This window comes from Erythrolamprus reginae, chromosome 1 (assembly GCF_031021105.1).
Source record: "Erythrolamprus reginae isolate rEryReg1 chromosome 1, rEryReg1.hap1, whole genome shotgun sequence".
In the NCBI taxonomy this organism is placed as follows: domain Eukaryota; kingdom Metazoa; phylum Chordata; class Lepidosauria; order Squamata; family Dipsadidae; genus Erythrolamprus; species Erythrolamprus reginae.
In genome coordinates this window covers 381,601,275-381,626,213 of record NC_091950.1, presented here as the reverse complement: position 1 = coordinate 381,626,213, position 24,939 = coordinate 381,601,275, and the positions used below count along the sequence as shown (strand labels likewise).

At 37.3% G+C, this 24,939-nt stretch overlaps 1 protein-coding gene across 3 annotated transcripts in view; it reads right to left on the bottom strand.

Annotated features, from left to right (window-relative positions):
- The window catches only part of EML6 (EMAP like 6), a 123,822-nt gene that overhangs the window by 82,899 nt on the left and 15,984 nt on the right, over positions 1 to 24,939 (bottom strand). The window contains exons 3-8 of one of the 3 annotated variants that reach the window (XM_070734772.1): positions 24,165 to 24,324; positions 21,824 to 21,922; positions 19,052 to 19,138; positions 13,095 to 13,280; positions 10,461 to 10,596; positions 377 to 578 (exon numbers count right to left, since the gene is read on the bottom strand). In XM_070734772.1, the coding sequence (XP_070590873.1) occupies positions 377 to 578; positions 10,461 to 10,581 (323 nt within the window). In that variant the 5' untranslated portion in view covers positions 10,582 to 10,596; positions 13,095 to 13,280; positions 19,052 to 19,138; positions 21,824 to 21,922; positions 24,165 to 24,324. Of the gene's footprint in view, positions 1 to 376; positions 579 to 10,460; positions 10,597 to 13,094; positions 13,281 to 19,051; positions 19,139 to 21,823; positions 21,923 to 24,164; positions 24,325 to 24,939 lie in introns of those variants that run through there. The other 2 variants (XM_070734771.1, XM_070734773.1) reach the window with 2 other exon arrangements.

The window sequence follows — 24,939 nt, the reverse complement described above, 5'->3', positions numbered from 1 at the left end:
TCTCAAGGCAACATATAGAATACTACCTCCAATTTTCCTCACAACAGCAATTGTGTGAGGTAGGTTTGGGGAGAGAGAGAGACATAAAATAATTTTCACAGCTATCACATATTCTAACACTACTTGGGTTCTCTTTTAGCTAACACATTTATTAAAAATTCTTGCACTTCAAGTACTTATTCCTTGACTAATAAACTGGAATATGAATGCTGGAATAAATAATATATAACTAAATGAAAAAATCAAACATCTAGCTGAATATTGCTTAACTTTTCTTCTTCCAATTAATTGATCATCAGCATCGTGACCTTCAAAGCCATGAGGATTTCCCAACACAACCATGGTGAAACATTAGGGATACATGCTGTTGCCTTACCGCACAGATCGATCATCACTGCCAGTAACAACTAATGGCTTTTTGGGATGGACTGCCAGAGCCCAAAGCTCGCCTTCACAGTGACCTTGCATTATAAGCATTGGCTTGTCTCTTTCTCTCACAATAATTTCAAATATTTCACTGTCCTGTGTTCCTGCTAGAAGCCGATCTGCTTTCCAACACACGCTTCTGATAGATAAACCTGAGAAAGGACAGAATAATCTTTGTATATTATGAATAAGTTATTTGTAGTGGGCACAATCCAGTTTAGGTTGAGCATTGTGAAGCCCTATTACCTTTCAGTAGAAGTTTTAAACATGTCTGTAACTTGTCTTCTTTGGAATGCAATAGGAAAATAAAATGCTTCAATTTAGGAGAATCAAGTATTTAGAAAATTCCTGCCCAATAATTGCTAAGCATTTCACAAGTAATTTCAAAATCACAAAAAGAGGTTTTCAGCAAAAAAATAAGGCTAGATTTTGTGAACTAAAATAGCATTGTTTACTTATTGGAAAGAACAGTGGGTCCATCCCTAAGAGCAGACAGTCACGAAACAGCTGAGGCTTAATTCTAAGGACTTTTCATAGAGAAACAGCCAGCACATGTGAACTCTAGAATGGCATTTTGATCATATTTCACTCTACAGTTTTTCAGGGAGTTGATATCAGGGCAGCCAGGCATGCAGAAGTATCTGCAGAGGATTGCCAAATCTGTAAGAAGGTAGGCATAACAATGTGATTTCAGTACATTGCAATGAACCCAGCAAAATTTTGACATTCACAATGGATACTGTTATTCCACTCTTTGCTGTTTAGAACATGGGATTTTATGAAAATTGGTAGCAGAACGAATATGATAGTAAACAATCTTTCCAAGTGAAGACTTCTTGAACTACTTGTTCAAAGCAACCATTACTCATGTCATGATGACTCAAATACCATTCTTGCTTGTTTATATATGTGTATTATCTTACACTTTTGAAGTCAACTACAGTATAGGGAGATTTTGATAATAATATTTCAAATATAATAAATGAGTTCCATGACTTCTGAAATAGTTACACATTTTTCGAGCACCAACAATGAGGTATCCAGGAAACTACTAAAACTCAGAGTAGACCTGTATCATTTACTCTGACTAGTAATAACCAATTTCCAGGTACAAGGATTTTCCATTACTTGCTACTTGATCATTTAAATCTGCGGTGTTTTATATCCAAAGCATGAATTCTGCCATGCAAACTTAATAAGATTCTTTCCTTAAATTCCAACATAATCTATTACGTTTGTTTTGTAACTCCAGACATCTACAAAAATAGAAAAAGGAGACTAAAGGGCTGTCAGACGGACATAATCAAAACTATGTTTGATTTTGTGGATTACAAATTGGACAAACTGGCATAGATAATGCTAATTTTCTGATTCAATATGATTTGCCTACTGGTATGCTTTAATATGCAGTTATCTATACTTCTTCGCAATGTTTTTCAATCTCCAGTTTCTGCAGCAGCAAATACATATGTAGACATAGGCAACGCTTTTTCCCCTGAAGGACTATAACTGATTATCTCTATTTAATAGTGAAGCAGATGCTCATTTCTGTATCTTGGTTACAGTATCAACTATTTTAACAGTGCATATGGACAAGTACTACACAACTGTTAATTCTGATTGCAGGCAGGTTTGCAATCTGTTTCATCATATCAAGCTCCCTCCTAAAATATAATAAACATATATAGACATACAAAACAGGCAAAACCCTCCCAATTTTTATATCATATTTTAATAAAACTATACATTTTTGTATTCCATGGAGAATTAGTTAGCAGTAGGACTTAATTTTAAGTTCAAATTCTAATAAAGACTTCTCAGAAAAAGACAAACATAAGAACAAATATGACTTGAAGCAATCCTAAAGTGTAGCTATCAATATTCTGATTCTCATAGATGCAAATTAGATGCTTCCAGAGTGGTCATAAGTGTAACAGGAGTTGGTAGTCCATTTGCTTCTTAATTTAGGCATAAAGACAATGTTTCTGTTCCATGGATTGAGAACCAAGGCTTGTGCATGCATGGACACATGTGTCTCCATGGGTATACATGAACACACACACACACACACACACACACACACACACACAAACATACTCCTGGTACCATGGAAGAATATATGGACATGTGTGAAATATAAGCGTGCATAACACCCATTCAAATTATACCATAAAACCAACAGATTATGATCTAGGAAGTGATGGCGAACCTTTTTTGATTCGAGTGCCAAAAAGGGAGGTGCAGGGGGAGCGCGTGCATGCCCACACCCATAATTCCATGTGGGCCCTCTGCGCATGCATGTATGCCACTTCCCTGCTCTTAGCACGCGATGACACATCCGTTTTTCGCTCTCCCCAGCCTTTCTAGGAACATGGGGAGGGCAAAAAACAGCCTTCCACACTCCCCAGAGGTCCTCCAGAGGCCAGAAATGGCCCATTTGACGGGCTGGAGGTTTGAACCGGAACTTCCATTTTTTTGCTCCCCCAGGCTTTAGAGCCTTTCTAGTAGCCTGGGGAGGGCAAAAATGGCCTCCCCCCACTGGTGGCTCCTCTTCAAGTTGGAGAATGGGCCATTTCTGGCCCCTGGGAGATGGGGAAGGGGAGCTAAAAAAAATGGAACTTCCAGTTCAACTGGAAGTTGGTAAATGGAACATTTCCAACCTTCAGAGAATCTCTGGGGAGTGGGCAAGGCTGTTTACATCCTCCCCAAGCTCCTAGAAAGGCTCTGGAGCTTGGGGAGAACAAAAAATGGGCCTCCCTCCCCCCTCCAAAGGCTTAAAACAGCTGTTTCCTGACTCCTAGTGGGCCCAGAAGGCCCAGAAATCAGCTGGGAGGCACACTGGACCTGAGCTCACATGCCCATGGATATGGCTCTGCGTGCCACTTGTGGCACATGTGCCATAGGTTTGCCATCACAGATCTAGGAAATATCTGCTAAAAGAAATTCCAGAATGAAGATGTCTTTGATTCAAGAGTTGGTTCTGAAAGTACAAAGTAGTTCTCAAATCAGGGACAATTCCCCTATAAACAGAAGACGGCAGTGGTAATCAAGTGGGAAAGTATAGAAGACATGAAATGACTACCCTGGAAGTGGCCAAGCTTTGCTGAAGTTATAAAGATGGAGGAGAAAATTTTAGAGCCATAATGAAGATTAAGGTACTTTCATAATAATAATAATAATAATAATAATAATAATAATAATAATAATAATAATAATAATAATAATAATGTGTAATCTGCTTAAGTTTTCTAGATATGAACAATAACAATATTGAAAATGAAGAATAACAGTTATAATTCCACAATTACATTGAAATCAAATAAGTTGGCTTTTTTCTATCACTTAATAACATAATATTTCTTAACTAGACTATTTTAATATTGCTATATGTTATTAATTGTTTCTGTGATTTGGGGAATGTATTATTAAAATAATAAAATGATGGGGAATTAAGTAAGAATTAAGTAAGTAAGAAAAATAAGAATAAATTAATACAAATCTGCCTTCATTGATGTTTCTGCACAGCACTTATAAATAACAGAGTTTCCTTTAATTAATCTAGGCTGTATGTGGAAATCATGTGAGCCATACACCAATATAAGTGGGGACTGCTTATAGCTGCTCCAGCTGGTGATGTGCTAGACATAGCTCATGTCAGTTTACAAAGCCAAATGTTATTTTTTTTTGAATTTTACAAGAAGCTTGAGAGCAGAACATCTAGCATGCCAAAATAAATATTTGATAGCTTGTGGTGCAGTACAGTGGCAGTAATAAAGATGGCAAAGCTGATTGTTACACATTTATCAACACCCCATTGATGACTGGACATACTGGACAATTACATTTCTTTTTAGGCACTAGATGGCAGACCCATACTTAGATAGAGACAACCACCAAATCCGAAACAGATACTTAAAAGCAACAAGACAATGATACTAACATATGCAATAAATCTAGATGTCTCCTTTGCTCCCACATAGTCTCTAACAACTTCACATGAATGCACTTTCACATATTCTTCCTATAAAGTGTTATATAACATCATATGAATTTGCATATAGACGGGAGGTTGAACAACTAACCTTGTGGTGTGACCGGAACAATCTAGAACTAAATGCACTCAAAACCATAGAAATGGTGGTAGACTTTAGGAGAAACCCTTCCATCCTTCCACCTCTCACAATACTACACAACATAGTATCAACAGTAAAGACCTTCAAATTTCTAGGTTCTATCATATCTCAAGACCTAAAATGGTCACCTAACATCAAAAACATCATCAAAAAAGCACAACAAAGAATGTTCTTTCTGTGCCAACTCAGGAAGCTCAAACTGCCCAAGGATCTGCTGATACAGATCTATAAAGGAAACATTGAGTCTGTCATCTGCACCTCTATAACTGCCTGGTTTGGTTCTGCAACCCAACAAGACCGATACAGACTTCAGAGGATAATCAGAACTGCAGAAAAAACAATTGCTGCCAACCTGCCTTCCATTGAGGACCTGTATACTGCACAAGTTAAAAAGAGAGTGGTAAAATTTATTATGAAAATATTTACTGACCCATCACATCCTGGACACAAATTGTTTCAACTCCTACCCTCAACATGTTGCTACAGAGCACTGCACACCAACACAACTAGACACAAGAACAGTTTTTTCCCGAATGCCAACACTCCACTAAACAAATAATTCCCTCAACACTGCCAACTTTTTACTAAGTTCTATTTCTACTAGTTTTTTCCTCATCATTCCTATCATCCTTTTCCTCCCACTTAGGACTGTATGACTGGAACTTGTTGCTTGTATACTAAGTTTTTTATTAATATTGATTGTTTCTTCATTGCTTATTTGACCCCTATGACAATCATTAAGAGTTGTACCACATGATTCTTGACAAATGTATCTTTTTCTTTTATGTATACTGAGAGCATATGCACCAAGACAAATTCCTTGTGTGTCCAATCACACTTAGTCAATAAAGAATTCTATTCTATTCTATTCTATTCCTATTCTATTCTATCTGCCTGAAACATCCAGTCGTGGATTGCTCCCGGTTCTGCCCAGTTCTGCAAACTGCTAGTGGCAGCGATGGGAGGATCCAACCACCCGCCTAAGACTTTTCTGCACATGTTAGAAGCATCGGGCACACACAAACCAGTAACAACAAATTTTAGAACCAACTACTGGCAACATCCCTCTGGATTCTACATTAGACAAATGGAATAAACTTTGCACAATAAATTGATATCAAGTTGATATTAGGACTCAAAAGAAGGACAAGATAATATGGGAGCATTGCAACTTCCAGGGCATTTCATTATGAGTACTCATTTTGGTGAACAAACAAACAAGCTTTGTCAGCACAATGAAGTGAGAAGCTGCTAAATTCATATAGTGTTTGTGAAAAAGCTTCAGGCTATTATAGAAGACATCAGCAAACAGAATGGATTTTGAATATATTAAATTGTTATTTGATAATGTTCCTGTCATCTGCAGATACTTGCAATCTGTATCTGCACAAAACCTTATCTTTCTCTTCCTTTCCCTTCTATCTAATTTCAATTTAAATCCAACATTGATTTAGCCATTGATGAAGTGAGCTGTAGCTCACAAAAACTTATATTATGTTTGTTTGTTTGTTTGTTTGTTTGTTTATTTATTTATTTATTTATTTATTGGATTTGTATGCCGCCCCTCTCCGCAGACTTAAATAATATTAGTTAGTCTGAAAAAGTGCTACCACAATTTCAGAAAAAAAGGAATATGGATTATACAATTTATGTCTATGTATACACAATGTATGTGTGTAGATAACAATACTTATAATCCAAAGAATATGTGGGGATGGAACAGATGAATTCAGAAGTTGGGAGGTGGAGATTTCTTCCTTCCCACTTACCGGTATTTCCGTTTTTGATAGGGGGGAAAAGATGCAAAGAGTTTTAGTACAATTTGCTCCACAAATATAATCCTGTTTAATTTGTCAATTTTAATAAATGGTTTATAGGTTCTGTATCTCCATGTTTCTTTGAATATCTGTTTTTTAGCATTCTTTATATACAGCTGTAGCACCAATAAATGGCATTGATTTAATAAATCTCTCATAATAATAATCTTCTTTTAAAATTAACTTCCACTATCTTTAAAACAGGAATCCACTTAAGATGCCTTTTGAAAAGATATGCTATTATACAGACACACTAGGTGGTATTGACATTCATAAATAAATGATGAAAATCTAACCTGCTTAGCTTTCTGAAGGAAAAAGAAATTATTTCTATATAGCATGTCAATTTTCTCTCACTCTCCTGACCACATCAGGATATATATAACAGGAAACCCTTGCAGCACATATATCTCTTATTTAAGAAACACATGCATATAACAAATACATGCTATAACTACATTTCGATCAAGATACTGAACATTAGATACTAATCAAATATTTGTCCCAATAAAGCACATCAGAAAGCAAATGAGTGAATGTCAGATGAGCAGATACATATACCGATCTTTGCCACTATGGAGCATACACAGTAGATGACCACATGTGATTTTTGGTGCCTTGCTGCCTCTCCGGGATACTTGGCCTGTGGAGATGCGATTTAGGTTGTTCAGATCTATATGGGAAGTCTTAAGAGTTATTTCTGAAATGGAGCTGGGGACTATTGATTGGGCTATGCCTGGCCATTTGGGGTTGAAAGATACTCTGGTAGTTTTCTTTTCCCCACTTACAATTTGAGGGTATTGATGGTTTTCTTCTTTCCCCCCCTGAATGGATATGTCTGACTGGAGTCCTGCTTGAGCCTTTTTCACCTTTTGAGGTGTGAGATCTTCCCCATTTTGGAAAATAAGTGAACTGTAAAGCCTGGTGTTCTTTCTCTGCAGAGACCTGACTTCCCTAGAGGCTAAGGAATACTTGAGAAAGTGTGTCCAAGAAGGTGGCAGAGTTCCTTGGGTGGTAGGATGTATTCCTTGGGGCAATGGATTGAGTGTGTGGACTGGGTGTATGATTAGATGACTGGTTAGATTGTACCCTGGTCTGGGGGTAGGAACAAAGGATAAGAGCGGACTGGAAGGGAGCACAGAGAACATTGAGATGAGTTTAAATTAAATTGTTAGCAAAATAAGATATTTCAAGGACTGAGGTGAGATGCACTTGAGGATGTTATCCTTATCTCTGTAGCCTATTTTTATCTAATCTCTATATTTATTTATTTTAAAAAAAACATCTTTTCAATATTTCAGAATAACCCACTGTCTTGCTTTAGATTAGTATCAAAGAATATATCCAAAATATTATTGAAAATAAAGAAAACAATGATTCTTCATTTAGCATCCTTCTTTCTACTAGCTTCCAATTACAGTTATTTTTAAATAAGAAATCCTTCTTTCACTAATAAGATATGATAAAATCTTGAAGGACATTAATAGAAGGGTCTACAGCCAGGATGGTGCCCACTGGCTTTGATAGAGGGCTCTCAAGACATATGGGAAAGAAATTCTTATAATCTTCTAATTCTTTGTGACAGTGCAATTACAGAGCAACTTTTAAACACTAGCTGAAAGCATATGTTTCAGATATTTATCTTAATTCATATTACAAGCAGTCCCCTCAAATATATGTAACTTACAACAAATATGTTATGCTATGCCAATATTGTCCAGAAGCCTATTTTTTGCTCAGTACTCCCCGGAAGCTTTAGAACATAAAGTCTCTTTACATGCACATCTTAGTTTTGGCAAAAATTGGGACTATGACCACAATTATGCTTCAATTGTCTCAAATTGTTAGATTTTACCAAATCAAATTCTGAAAGATATGTGAAAGAATTGAAAGATATCTGAAAGAATAGGAAAGCGTGCCCCTTACTTCCTCAATCCATTCCAAAATCAATCTCGAATACAAAACCAATCTCGAATACAAAACCAATCTCAAATGCAAACTAATCAATGCCAGAAGCGTAGTTAACAAGATGCTGGAATTCCTCCTCCTACTAGACACTGACACCTTCGACATTATTTTTGTCTGTGAAACATGGCTAAATGCATCCTATCCCGACTCCATCATCACATCAAGAAACTATCTTGTCTTCCGGTCCGACCGTGAATCCCGCAGAAAAGGCAGAGTAGTTATATTCTACAAAAAGTCACTAAGATAAAATACAGAAAATAGTATAAGGGCAGACTAGATGGACCATGAGGTCTTTTTCTGCCGTCAGACTTCTATGTTTCTAAACTTTAAAAATATCTAAGTTGCACATGATCTTACCCTCCCTGAAACCATTGTCTACGATCTAGCCCTAAATGCCACACTTCACTTCCTACTTTGTAACAGAGCCCCTGACAACGACATCATCAATGCAAACAAATTAGTCTCACTACTAATGTGGGCAGCCTCTTGCCCATAACCCCTTATCTTCCTTGGTGATCTCAACCTACCCCACATTAACTGGACCTTAAACGAATGCACTACAGAACCCATCCATACTACCCTATACAATGCTGTTACAAATCTGGGATTCAACCAATTAGTAACAAACAATACTACACTCAACAGCTGCCTAGACCTCGTATTCTGCAACAGCAAAAGCGCAATTGACTTTTTCCAACAGCGACCACAGCATGATTAATTTCAGCCTCAATCTACACCACTCCAAGATTCACACTAATAATGCACCACCCAAGTACAATTTTAAAAAAGCCAACTATGAACTCATAGACACCGATCTCTCAATTCTTGACTGGCAAACTCTATTCGTTGGTTGTAACACTGCCAATGACATCTACAACACATTATTGCTCCAAGTCAAAAGAATTATCAGACTACATGTACCACTAATAACTACCATAAGCAAGAAAAATAACTTACCCATCTCAATAAGACTATAAGTATTGGTTCTCTTAGAAGCTTGATGAAAATTCCAGGTACAATACAACAGCCCTTTCCTCTTATTTTAATGTGTGTGTTCTATCTATATCTATATCTATCTATATCTATATCTATGTATCTCTTGCATTATCTCATTAACAGTTCATTATTTCATTCCGAGAACACTAGAAACTGAATGGTACTCCTCCACTTGTGAAAGCACATCCATACTAATCCTCAGAGAAGGGTGGCATCTAAGTCCAATTAATAATAAATAATATTAGTCTCCAGAACTATACCTTGTATATCCAGATATGTATTCATGCTACCTTGAATGCATTAGCAACATTTAACAAATAAACTGCTTTTGTAACATAATAGCAAACTGACATAATACTATAGCAAATGGACAAATTGAAATCTTCATTCATTTGACAAAGTACATTCATTCAGCCATTCACCGAATAAAAACAAAATCCATCTATCCCAGATGCTTGAGGAGATAAGCAGGAGAGAACATACTGACTCCAAAGATTCAAGATAGTGGTGGAAGGTTTACCCAGAGTTCACTTCAATTCCATTCTTGCTGGCAAAAGTGTTGAGACAAAAAAGAAGTTGGGTATTAAACCTTTCCCTTTCCCCAGGAAATTGAATGATAGTATCAGGAAGTACTACGTAACACAGTCAGAAATTGTGCCAAGGCAGGAAGAAATTGTGGCCTAAGGGCAATTAGGAAGCCAGTGGTGGGTTGTAAAATATTTTGCTACTGGTTTGTGCACACACTTGCACATGTGTGCAACATTTCTATGCATGTGGAGAAGCATCCCAGTTGGGTAAGTAGAGCTTCCTGCTGCTGGCATAACCGGTTCTTAGAACCGGTCTGAACTGGGAGCAACCCATTGTTGTAGGAGGATCAAGGTCCCTTTTATCACTGACGTGTAATATGCTCCTCCATCAACCAATTTCTTGTGAACTGCACTTAAATGAAATGGTTTCAGTGATTCCAAAACATGAATTGGTTCTGTTAATTCCTTCTGATCATAGTAACAAAATTCTGATAGTACAAAAACATTTTTCTACCATATATATTTTGTACCATACAATTTACAAATAAAATATTTGTACAAAACAAGAACAAAATCTTATAGTACTGTATTACCTTTATATCCTTGCTCATTCTCCCTGAGATCAATTTTAGTTATTGGCTTGAAATCAACATCCCACAGTCGAATGCATCCATCTCTCCCACCAGTTGCAAAACCTTCTTCACATCCATACATACTAAAAATTCCAGCCTGCACAATAAAATAATAAAGTTTAAAATTTCATATGACAATGCTGTTTACAAAGTGTTAAAATGTAATGCTTGTCAAACAGAATTACATCATAATGTTTTTTCATATGAGATTCCAAACATTTACATATTTCAGATGATTTAGTCATTCCATCATATACAAACAAGCAAAACAAAACCAGTCTACTGGAAATATATTTTTCCTTGCCAAGAGATATTAGGCAGCAAAACCAGATTAGGCATAGAATCATTTGTGCACTACTGAATCATATTAATAAAATAATATTGTGTGACAATTCTATAATTTGACTTCATGTCTATCATTCTAGCACTCTTTTCTTGATCGGCCCATTTCTACACTTCATATTTCTTTTTCTCATTTCTAAGATCTAAGACAGTTGCAACAGATGGATAAGCAAATTTGTTTCTTCACGTTTCCTAAATAGCAGCTTCCTTCCTGCCATTTTGTCACATAGATTCTCTTGTGATACCTGTGATTCTTACAAAAGCAGTTTGTAACATGATATATAATCTATGGTTTTCCCATTTAAAAGATAAAATTGTGGCTCTGTGTATGTATACATAATGCATATACCTATGTAGCCTAATCTTGGATAAAGATAAAACAGACCTTGGCGTAGACATTTAGATACAATTAACATAAAGATACAAGGGTATTATCAATAGTGATAATATGTTGAATAAATTGAATGGCTAATGAGAATAGGATAGGATAGGACAGGACCAATCCTATAGAACCTTGGAGGTCTTCTAGTCCAACACTCTGCTTAGGCAGGAAATTCTTTAGCAGTGATGGCGAAATCTATGGCACGGGAGCCATTGCCCTGGGAGAATATTTTTTGCTTCTGGAGGGCCTCTAGGGGGCTGGGGGAGGGCATTTTTGCCCTTCTCGGGCTCCAGGGAAGCTTCTGGAGCCTGGGAAGGATGAAAAATAGGCCTACCAGGCCCACCAGAAGTTGGGAAACAGGCTGTTTCTGGCCTCGAGAGGGCCTCCTTGGGGCAGGGGAGGCAATTTTCGCCATCCCCAGGCATTGAATTATGGGTGTGGGCACTTGCACAGGCACGATAGTGTGCGCACACTAGATTTTGGCACCGGAGGGAAAAAGGATTCACCATCACGATTCTATAGCATTTCAGACAAATAATTATCACATCTCTTCTTAAAAACTTCCAGTGTTGGAGCATTTAGAATTAAAGCAGTTATGGTGCTCCTGGCATAAATGACTGACTGAATCAATTTCACAGTAAACACAGTAAACTAATTGAATAAACAAAATAATTGTCAAGGTAATCAAGACAATATTAAATTCATTTCATCAACATAGATGAAAATGAAAAAAGATTCATCTTTGGAACAAACCATAAATATTTGTTAATCATAAAGTTCCATATTGCACATTTCCTATTACAAATGCTAGAATGCCAACTATGTATATCTTACTAAGAAATATTCATTGCACTCTACAGGTAGTCTTCATTCAACACCATGGATTTAGTAATTGTTCAAAGTTAGGGCAGTAGAAAATGAGGAGACCCACAACTATTTCTTGTTTTTATGCCCTTCACAGAGACCCTGTAATCATGTGATCACAATTCAGGGACTTGGAAACTGGCTTACAACAGTCACAGCACCCTGCAGTCAGTTAATTGCCCTTTTTGCGTTTCACTGCCGGCTCCAACAACCAAAGTCAATGGGGAAGCCAGAGGAGATTGCAAATGGAGATCATGTGACCATAGAATGCTGCAACCACCTGGGATTCACTTAACAGCACTGGAGCTGCTGCAACTGGCACAGTAAAGATACAGGATTTTGTGCTTTATAACTGCATCACTTAGCAATAGAATTGCAGGTCCCAATTACCGTAGTTAGGCGAGTGAAATGATTAGTTGTATTCATAGCATTTGTACCTTAAATAATGTAACTATGAAATTAGTTAATTCAAGTATTGGTGCAGAGACATAGCTTATATGATAGTGAAATTTGAGTATTGAGTTCCATACTTATTCATGTTATCTGAAATATTTTTCATATTAAATTATGTTTTAATGAAACTCACAAGTTCAACTTCCCACAAACAAAAACATTAACTAAATCACATATCTTGCTTCACTAGCATTTAAGTACAAGACTATTTTTCTGTTCACAAAATTATGGTAGAACACAGTCTTGAATCAAATGAATTAAAATTCAAATAGTTGTTTTACACCTGAATACTATTTTTATGCCTACCAAGATGTTACTGAGAACAGAAAAATCAGTAACAAAAAATTGTTTCTGCAAATATGGCACAGTTTATTTAGTTATTATTTATATACCAAACAATTTTTATAGTTCTCTAAGTCACACTTTAGGTGAGTCCAGTAATGAATCAGCATAAAAATCAATTGACAATTAGTTGAGTGTCCAAAAGCAAAACAGAAAATATACTTGTTTTATGAACCCAGTTTTCATACAGTAGCATATAAATGGTAACTTACACTATGAGCTCCTTGGATTGTGCGGACTAAGGTGAGCCCTTTCCAAACATAGACGTCTCCATTTAAAGCACCAGAGAACGTAACATCATCTTTCGCACAAGACAAACACAGGATAGTTTGCAAGTCTCCTGTTTTGCCAAATATTCCTCTTTTGGCTGTCAAGGCATTTCCGCACAGTGTCCAAAACTAGAAAATGACAGACAGAGTGTCTTCAGCATTTGCAATATGTGTCTGAATCATACTTTTAAGATGTATGAAAACCTCCTAGCAGTTTACATAGCTTAGGTCCTTATTTTCATTATTTATATGGTATTTACATCTAACTACTTAAATGAATTATCAGGATGGCCTACATTATCAAAAAGATTGAAAGGCATTTAAAATGTATAGAACAAGTACTCAGAATATATGTTAACATAAAACCATGTGTTGTTAACTTAAAAGTTTTTATGGTTTTTAAAAAGGAAATAAATCAAATTAATTAAGTATTATTATTATTAATAATAATTTGTTTTTACAAAATAAAAGTAACAGTGAAGGTATAAATTTACACAAGACCTTGGGATATTAGTAATCCTTTATTCCTCCTATAATCCTAGTACAGAATGAAGTCTTTCCAACTGCAATCCACAGTGCCTGAAAGGATCAATGTATTTTAATAAATCCTTTATTTGTGATAAAATCTACAGCACATGCCCTTTGATCAGAATCAGACCAGAGCAGGAGACAAAGGATTACAAATTCTTGATTCTTCACTATATTCAGCAGCTTATATAAACTATATATAAGGTACTTTGAGGCCAGCATGCTGAATTGTAAATAACATGTAGACTCTTTCCAGTATATGTCTAATACTAACTACAGTTAATGTAAGACAGATATGTGTAAGCTCCTTTGGGGTCATCTGTCTATATTTCCAACAGCAGGCATGTTGCAGCTAAGCTTAGATCTTGACCAATGAACTGTGAACCAATCAATTCATAGAACATCTTAACCGATAGCCCTCTTCCCACCTCCCTTCTACATCTATAAAATTTTGTGTATCTCCTTTTTTTGCTCATTCAAGCCATCCACCAACAAGTGAATTAAATTACACACACAACAGACACATACCTGTTTCCTCAGTAACATTGGGGTATACTTGTCCTGTACTATATAATTGTCCTAGCAGGTGTCAAACATCTACCGTAATTGACATTTGGGTTGTAATTTAATATTTCCCCTATGGTTGTTTATTTCATTTCTTGTCATGGTTTCCCCTCTGCTTCTGAGGCAGCTAACAGAAATTCACAATTCACAGAGATATTTTGGAAAGCCCTGCTTCATTTATTAGATGTTAAGCTCCTCTTCTCCTCTATCCATCATTTGCAATTATCTGTCTGTCTGTCTGTCTATCTAATTAGATTTGTATGCCGTCCCTCTCCGAGGACTCGGGATGGCTCACAGCATGTAAAAAAACAGAACAATAATATGAATCCAATTAATACTACATTAAAACCATCATTAAAATTCTAATTAAAAGAGAACCTATCAACAATCATACAGAAAACATTCATTGGTCAGGCGGGAAGATCTAAAACTGTAACGCTCTCTACATGGGGCTACCTTTAAAAAGTGTTCGGAAACTTCAGATCGTGCAGAATACAGCTGCGAGAGCAGTCATGGGCTTCCCCAGGTATGCCCATATTACACCAACACTCCGCAGTCTGCATTGGTTGCCGATCAATTTCCGGTCACAATTCAAAGTATTGGTTATGACCTATAAAGCCCTTCATGGCATCGGACCAGAATATCTCCGAGACCGCCTTCTGCTGCACGAATCCCAGTGACCGATTAGGTCCCACAGAGTGGGCCTTCTCCGGGTCCCGTCAACTAAACAATGTCGGGTGGCGGACCCCAGGGGAAGAGCCTTCTCTGTGGCAGCCCCGACTCTCTGGAACCAGCTCCCCCCAGAGATTAGAACTGCCCCTACCCTCCTTGCCTTTCGTAAACTCCTCAAAACCCACCTTTCTCTTCAGGCATGGGGGAACTGAGATATCTCCCCCGGGCCTATACAATTTATGTATGGTATGTTTGTTTGTATGTATGTCTGCTTAATAATGGGTTTTTTTAAAAAATATTTTAAATTGTAAATTATTAGATTTGTCATGAACTGTTTTTATTGTATTGTGAGCCGCCCCGAGTCTACGGAGAGGGGCGGCATACAAATCTAATTAATAATAATAATAATAATAATAATAATTTAAAAAAAACAAAAAAACCAAGCCTGGCAGCAAAGATGAGTTTTTAAATTCTTTCGGAAGGCAAGGAGGGTGGGGGCAATGAGAATCTCCAGGGGGGGAGCTGATTCCAGAGATTGGATGTTGAAATAAAAGGCAAATGCTACTCTGGAGCAATACCCTTCCATGTTATGTTAAATGTCAACTACATTTACTACCCATGCCTGTAGCTACATGCTTCCCAGTTCCCCCCCATTCCAGCATTCTCTAAAATCAAGGATTATCTAGCTCTTCCCAAGGCATCATGCTAGCACTGTGGAGATCAAGTCCTATCCCTTTGTGGTTGAAGATCATACTTAGTTACTTATCAAATCTTCCTCCTCTACATGGGCTGCCTAAAAAGTTAAACACCACGTTTTTTGGACCATTTTCCATTGTTGCATAGACTATTGCTTTGCTTTCATTAGGAGTTTCCCATCACAGTGAAAATAAATGTCGATCCATTGTACCTTAATGGCCCTGGAATGTCTCCTTGGTCCCTTGTCCAATTTTGTTCCACTACCTTCGGTGTTAGTGGAGTAATAATTTGAGGTTGAATGTATTTTGTGGTTCTTGGCACAGAAGGAACAGACTAAGCTCTTTGATTTGCTGATCTGGTTACCCAAATATCAAACAGTAAAGGGAAATATCAAATGATACACATATGCCTTGCCTCCTTTGAGAGAACCAATTACTCCCAAAGCCAAAGGACATTGTGGGTGATATTTATACATTCCTTTTTTTCTAAAATCAGCATTGCATCATCACAATACAAACTTCATTCATTGTGTGTGCAATGTCATATACAGTAGGTGGTGTGGTATTTGTCCTCCCTCTGTTGAGAGAGAGAACTGTTCAGTCTTAATATAATATAGATGGCCTCTTTGGCCCTTCTTTCAAATCTATGGTTCTCTCTGTTCAAGGATGAGAAGGAATAACAAAGTTCTCCTCTCTCTTTCCTCCCCTCCCCTAGATAGCATTGACAAATATAGCCAATTAATATCAAACAGGGGAAAGCCAACAAGATAATCCCTACACTAAGTATAACTCAGTGTTCCTCAAACTAGGCAATTTTAAGATGTGTGAACTGGCTGAGAAATTCTTCCAATAAGATAAGAAGATGCAATAATTGATTTTTCAACAAAGTCTTTCAAATATGTGGAGATTTCTTACAAAATGTTCTTTTGTTAGCTTTGCTTTTCATAATTTTATTATTAAACAAAACCAAATCTTTTAAAATATGTTAAACTTCAGCTCAGTGAATATTAGTCTTCTGCTTTTCGGTGACCTTACTTTGCAAAAGATGAAAATGTCTGTAAATAACCACATGAGTGATATGATTTTTTTAAAGTTGCCCATCTTTTTTTTCTGTAATCAGATGAGTAGAAAATAATTAAATAAATTAGGATCAAATTTAATTCTGAGTTAAAATCAGCAACAACTTGTAGTTGGGAGTGGGAGTGGTCGGTGCGGGTGCGTGGAAGAGAACACATTTGTGAAGAGGGGGAGAACACACTGCCAGGCCAGCAGGTAAGAGCGGCTGGCGGAGACGACGTGGAGAGTGACACTGAGAAAGGATTAATTTCCCAGTGTGATGAAAGACCAAGACGGTCACTGAATTTTAAAACACAGTAATAAAGCATTATTTAACATTCATTAATGGTGAATAATTGTAAACTGTAATCTGCGATTGCTGTGGACTGCTATAAGTATGATAGCGATCCTCTTTGCTAGACTGTTGTTTTTTTTATCATCACAGCAGATTTACAACTTACCATGGACATAACAATGAGGGCCATATGGCCCATTCTGGACTCATTACATCACCGACCAACTCAAGAAGGACATTTCCCTTTAAGCAGGACTATTTATAACAAAGAGATCTTTTGCACCATCATCGTCCTTATTTATTTATCTATAGGAGTAAAGTTGCTTGCTGGCCATGGGGAGGGCAACATTCTACATCCTGGGCTTGTGATTTAATTTTTAAAACAGTCTGTCTGTCTTTATCAATTGTTTCTGTTTTTATCAATTGTATATTGTGGGATGTGGGGAATTGCGGGATATGGGGGAGGGAGGTGATATTTATTAACCTATTAAGTATTATTGTCTGTCTCATAAAATGTATATAGCTTGTTGTTATGCCCTTTAGTAAAAGGGCATTATAAATAAATGGTAGCATTATTATTATTATTATTATTATTATTATTATTATTATTATTGACTTGATTCACATAAACTACTATTTTTTTCAATCATAATTTGTTAACAAGTTACAATTTGATTACCCAAAATTCATAGTGATTAGAATAATAGCATAATTCAGGCATGCTTAAATTACATTGCAATCGTAAATGAAATCCTTTTGAGATTCACAAACTGTCAGGCACAAACAACGAGTCCATATGCGAAGGGTTCAAAAGTATTGATTTACTGCTCAAGCCTATGTAAAAGAATCTTTGGGGACTAGCACCTGGGTAAAACTAGAGAAGGTTCAAAGGCATTCAGTAGGGGAAAATGTGTACTTTGTCCTCTTGTGACCATGTAGAGACTCTAAACTGATTCTTCACTTGACTCCTCCAGTTTAGTCTAGTTAGAATTGGATATAGGGACATCAAACAAACCAGAAGTTGTGGTTATTTTCTAAATAAGCATGCAAAGAATTGCACTGGATGGAGGCATTGGAAACACTTTAAAATGGGTGTAGAGGACCAGAAAATATATTAATATATTAATTTAAAAATCATTCTTCAAAAATAAATAATTATTTAAAATAAAAAATTTCATGTAGTCAGAATAAATAATTAATTGCCTTCTACAGTGTTTAATTAGGAAAAATTAATACTTGGTGCACATTTGTTTTATCTTGACATTCACTAAAATGATGACGTGTGTCCAAACTAGAGATGAGGGCGTGTCAAAATGATAATGTATTCTGAAAGAAAATAAAATTTATTGATAGTTTATAAGAACCTCTCATCTCAAGTATGGACACAAGGCAAAATAAAAGTTAGAATTAGAAATATTTGGACATAACAATATAATCTAATTATAATAGAATGCTCATAGTCTGTTACTAAATGCAATATTATGATAATAAAGTGAGAGGATGAAAGAACTAAACAACAATTCTTATAGGATATGGAACTTTTTGTTTTTGCTTTTAATCCATAATGCACATATTATATTTAAGAGTCTAATTTAGGAAAACTTTATTCTAAATAAGACGTTTGTAGTTTGACAGCACTGTATGATTCCCAATAGCTTCTTGTTTTCCTTTGTTCTTATATGGTAGAACCTCTGGTCATGATCATAATTCATTCCATAACTTTGGTCGCTAACCGAATTGGTCGTGACCCAAACCTAATTTGGCACTTAGGGAAAAAAAAGGCATGGAAGAGGAAATTGACTGCAAAAAAAAATATGTGAATTTTTGGTTGGAACCAGATTTGCTCCTGGTCAGTAGCATTCGTGATCAGAGGTTCTACTCTGCAAATTTGAAACTCAAATCATATCTTCCTTCTGCTTATCCTGATAACCAATTTTTTTCTGCCGTAATTCTATGTGTTAGGAATTTACCTATTATCTTGGATTGGCTATGTAATATTTATAGCTTAAAAGAAGTTAGTAAGAGAAAATGTGTCAGGTAAATATAACATTTTTCTCCACTGATAATGCAAAGCATCAAAACCAATTTACCTTGATATGTTATGTTACCTTGATATGTTTCACTCCACAGCTAGCCACTCGGTTAGGTTGATATGGGTCCCAGGAAATGTCAAAAATCTGTCAAAACACATTCAAAACTGCTACACTAAATTAAAAACCAAATGCATTAAATCCTAGAAATGTCTATTTCTCTCACATAATTTCAACAAAGTTCTATGGTTCTATTTGCAAGATTGTTAATAGTTACATCATAGCTCATAACATTTTTATAGAAGACAAATGCATTTGAAAAGTGGTGAACAAACAAACACCTTACAAGGTTCATTATACATGTTTGCCTTTAATTAATAATATTTGCATATATAATAGGAATGTTAACAATTATAGGAAAAATTAAAATATTAACAAATACCAAATTGCACAGACCTAAAGAAAATATATGGGATTTAAAATAAACAGTATTGTTATAAAATAGTCTATATTTATTAGACCTTGCTGTTTGTTGTGATTCCGTCTGAGGCTCCTCAGGGAACGGCTGAACCTCTGCCGGCTCCCTGCTCAGAGGGGGAGGATGAGGAACAGGAGGAGGAGGAGGAGGAGGCCCAGGCAGAAGGGGAGGAGGAATATCAGGCCGAGGGAGAGGGAGAACAGCCAGAGTCCCCCGGGGTGGAGCTCTCCCCAGCAAGCAGCTTGGAGTCCTTAGATGAAAATGCTCAAGCCATCATCGATCACAGGCAGAGAAGAGCAGAACAACGAAGGGGACAATTAGCCAGGTACTTCCAGTCCTAAATAGGTAACAGCTGGGTTTGGGTGTGGTTCTCCCCAGAAAGGCTGAAAAGGCAGACCCACCCTTCCTGTCTTGTGGAGTAGTATCTTTGGGAGTCCTGGGACCTGGCTGTGATCTTTGGCGTCTCTGATTCTGACTTGTGGCCTTGAAGGCTGAAACCTTGGGGAAAAAGGCGTGGGGGCTTATTCTCTACAGTGGTGTGTGTGCCAGCAAGAAGTCTGCTGTATTGTCTGGCCGTCAGGACTTTGCTGTGAAGCCTCATAGCCTGCCTGTTGGGAAGAACAGGTTTTTCTCTGTGTTTATTTTTCAAACTATAAAGTGCTTTTGCTTTTACCAGCGTGTCTGGCTGCTTTTTCCAGTTGGTGTTGAAGTCTGGGGGCACCCAGACAGAACACTGTTTAGATATCACTCTTGAAAAAACTGATTTTACACTATTTTTCTTATATACCTATTACTATTTAATTGATCCACCTAGAAAATTATATAAATATTTGTGCTCTGCATAATTTAAATTGATAGCAGGATCATTCAATACTGATTGCAACTTTAGCCTGTAACATTCTCAAACAGTTGCTGGGGGCTCCTCAAAATTCCATTTTAATTTCCTAAAATAATCAATACAGAAAACCAACGAGCCAACGATATAATGGAAGATTCATGAAACAAACTTTGGCAAAGAGCTCCTTCAACATTATATTCAGGAAGAAACAAATAGTGTTTCAGAGAAATTATAAATCGGTAAATCGGTAAATAGCACAGATGCAATTACAAAAACAGGTTAAATAGAAACATAGAAACATTCAAGACTGACGGCAGAAAAAGACCTCATGATCCATCTAGTCTGCCCTTATACTATTTTTTGTATTTTATCTTAGGATGGATATATGTTTATCCCAGGCATGTTTAAATTCAGTTACTTTGGATTTACCAACCATGTCTGTTGGAAGTTTGTTCCAAGGATCTAATATTTTATCATGTTGCTTTTGATCTTTCTCCCAACTAACTTCAGATTGTGTCCCCTTGTTCTTGTGTTCACTTTCCTATTAAAAACACTTCCCTCCTGAACCTTATTTAATCCTTTGACATATTTAAATGTTTCAATCATGTCCCCCCTTTTCCTTCTCTCAAGTGGTTTCATAAACCTGAAACATTAATGCACAAAACTGCGTGTAATACAGTACTAAATACTCAACCCTCACAATGTCTAATTCTCACTGGCTACCCAGTTTTTTCAGAAGTACAGTACTTGGGCCGAGAGAAAATGACTGGCCCAAGGTTGACTTTGTATCCAAGGTGGGAATAGAATTCAGTCTCCTGGTTTCTAGCCTGTTGCTTTCCCAACTACGCCAAACTGACTCTCAAGTTTTCTCTTTCTGTTTTAAGTGACACTTTATGTGAAGGAAGCCTGGTATGTTGGATATGACAACATCTATACATCAAAATGTAAATTTTTAATCACCATTATGAAATAGATATACTCCATGGATAAAATTTTTCACAGCTATTTCATTGTTGTTGTGATCACTCTCAGGTTCAAAGGAGAAGTGTTCAGAGGGAGTAGTTTAACTTTCCCTATTCTATTTACTTGACCACAACATTCCAAGTTTCTTTAAGACCATGGAGCAAAAAGAGAGGAGGTGAAATCCATATATTCATATCACAGATTATATTTTTCTTCAATAGACTGGTAATAACTTGTAAGTAAAATGCATGAAACCAAAAAGTCAATCAAATTAAGATAGGAAGGAGACATTAGTCTTTTACAATCAAATTAGCATCTTAGCAACTGTTTGCAATAAAATAACAGACTCAGCAGCAACAAATCACTCCCAAATTATATTTGGCTCTCAATGACATAATCCAGGCAAAAATCCTAGTTGTTAAATTATCCCTCCATTATATGAAACATTTCCCATAAAGAATTTTACAAGCTAATTTGTATTCTTGATGCAAACAAAAGATACACTTATACAACATTACAAGAGAAATATATGGCAAATTTATTAGCTGATTACCCTATCTGAGTGGCCAGTAGCTGATGCCAGTAGTTTTCCTTTCTTCCAATCCCAAATGCAGACTGTGTTTTTGGCATCCAAACCCACTGAAGATAAGCGCTTAGGAAAAATAATATACAACAGTTTTTAAATGAAGATCAATTCAGGAGCAACTTACTACAAAACATCAATGCATAAAGGGGTTGAAAAGACACTAACATTGGTCAGTGCGAACGGCTATGCTAAACGCTGCCCGGAGCACGAGGTTGGCAGGAGGATGAGGAGCAGCAGCACCAGACCATTTGGGCTGGAAAAGTTTGGTGCAGGAAGCTTTCCAGGCCCAAAATAGGGTGGGGGCAGTGAACGGCTGCAAAAAAATTTACTACCACACTGTGGGCGTGGCTTATTTTGTGAGTGTGGCTTGTCAGCCATGTGACTAGGTAGGAGTGGCTTGATGATCATGTGATTGGGAGGTGGCTTAAAGGTCATGGGACTTCAGAGTTGGGCAGCAAGTACCACACCATGGAACACTGTTCCACTGGCAAAAATGAAGCTGCGCGCACAGCTCCATCATCGCCGGCCGCACACAAGATTTGGCTTCTGCGCATGTGCAGAACCCGAATCTCGCGGCCCCAGCCAGCAGCAACAGCACCCCCCACTAGGTGGGCCGAGAAAGCGTGCATTCTCTGGGCCCATCTTCCTGGAGGATTTCTTTTCGCTGGTGGCTTCCGGGCATGATTGACAGGGTGCCTCTACCTCTACAGGGTGCCTCTGCCACTGCAGGGTGCCTCTGACGTTGCATCTGTCGGCATACCTGGGAAACCTCTCTGCCTTGGGAGTCCTCTAGGCGGAGGGGTTTTCCGGGCATGCTGACATACACACTGTTCAGTCAGCGCTCAGGTGGGTGGAGAGGAGCGGGGGGGAGAGGAGAGAAGGGGAGGTCTCTGTTGACCGTCACCATAGAGCAGGAAGCACAATCATAGATCAGCTGCTGCCTTGGCTGGGGGTTTGGAAGCCACAGAGCCGGAGTTGGTGGTTGGGGGAGGAAGAAAGAAAGAAAGGCTTCTGCTGGTTTCTTTGCGTGCAGCCAAAATCTATCTATCTATCTATCTATCTATCTATCTATCTATCTATCTATCTATCTATCTATCTATCTTTCTTTCTTTCTTTCTTTCTTTCTTTCTTTCTTTCACTTTCTCTCCCCCACCACCCTAAACTCCAGCCCTGTGGCCTCCAAACATCAGCCAGGGCAATAGCTGCTCTGCTAGTGAGCTTCCTGCTATATTTTATGGTGACAGCTGGTGCTAGAACTAAACAGACCGGCCGAGGGATGCCACGGAGTTGCCAGATTTCAGTAAGACGGGCATCTCGCGCTCCGCCCCACCTCCTGCACTCCACCCATGATAAAGCCAAAAAAAATAAAAAGGTATTCTTTTCGAGGTAATGCGGAAATGCTCCTGGGTGTGGACTGCTTTGGGCTGCGATTTTGCGCATGCGCAGAAAACTGAAGGGTCGGTGCGCGTGCACGCACGGGTGGGTGTGTACATGTGCATGTGCATACGCTCCCCCCACCATTCCAGTAGGGTCACAAATGGCTGCCCTTTACTGTGTGGCTGGCTTAAAGGTGGCCAACTTGACCTCACTCACGTCAAAAGTTTTGGTTAGGGTTAGGGTGCCTGGCCTCTCCTCGCCTCAATGAGACAATTTCTCTATCTATTTACTATTACTATACTATTTAATTCTATGTACATAAGCCATATGTGTACATACATATTACACACATGCACACAAAAATATACATTATCTACTCTATAAAGTGTATGTACACACACACGCACAGCTCTTCTAAAATTATACGCATTCAACCTCATTTACTATGATAGGAAAAACATACCCAGAGCCCAGAAGAGAAAAAAAAGAAAAAAATTCAAAATTTTGCTACCAGTTCTGCGTACCTGACAATACCCATAGGAGCCCATCACTGGCTGGGGGGGAGGGAGCATGTGCAGTTGGCACATGTATGTGAAAGCATGCTTGCAGGGGGGCCGTCATGCACACAAGAGCAGGTGGGGTGTTAGTATCGACATGCGCGTGTGATATCATGGGCTCATAAACTTTTGGCACACAAACAGAAAAACGTTTGCCATCACTGCTCTAGGTTATCTTGTTTTTACTGCATATGTTTAAGCAAGTTGTAACACAAACATTTTATAAATATTACTCTTCCCAAAGGATTATCAGAAAATTGTAAAACTCTCATTTTATAAAAGGAGAATGCTTCAAAAATAGGGAAATTAATATTTTGGCGCCACTCTACTAGACCATTAAGTACAACAGAAATATAAATTCAATAAATACACACCTGGCCATCTGAATCAAAAGCCAAGCAGGCAACTCCATGGGTATGTGCATCCTTTAGGACAGAGACAGCCTGTACATTGTAGGAATCCCAGATGCAGATATAAGGGTCCTTGCCAACTTGTCCTGTAGCAACAAGGGTTTTATCAGGATGCAAAGCTAGGCTGGAATAGAGTCCAAAAGGTAGAGTTTGTTTGTTATCACATTTTTTGTTATTACACAGAGCACAGAGCACATATTAATGTATAAGATGTTCAGTTATGTTTTTACAATTATTTTACTACTATATAAACTCATTTTCTGTTCATATGCATGCAAAACATCACAATTGTTTTGGGTTTTCTTATGTGTGTGTTCCAACTGACATTTGATTGGAAAAACTACTGTAACTCAGACTTTCTAAGTACAAACCAGGTCCTGTTTTATAATAAGTGGAATATAATGGCTTGGATACAATATAACATATTGTTTAAAATTTCCATAAATTTCACTTTCAATATAACTTTACAAGCATAATTTTCAAAATCTATGACATTGAGTAGCATTATTCAATAAGCTTTGATATTTCAAAGAACAGACATTTACATCCATTTTTTTTATTTTGTAATTTATCGTGAGAATAAAAATATAAAGAAGTGTATCTGAACATTGCTTTTGTTTTGTACAGTATGCCAGTTCAGAAATGTCATTGTATAAAACCATATAGACTAGATACATCTTCAGTGTCATTAAACATCATTTGAAAAACATGTATGAAGCAGTCAAAAATTATTAAATGA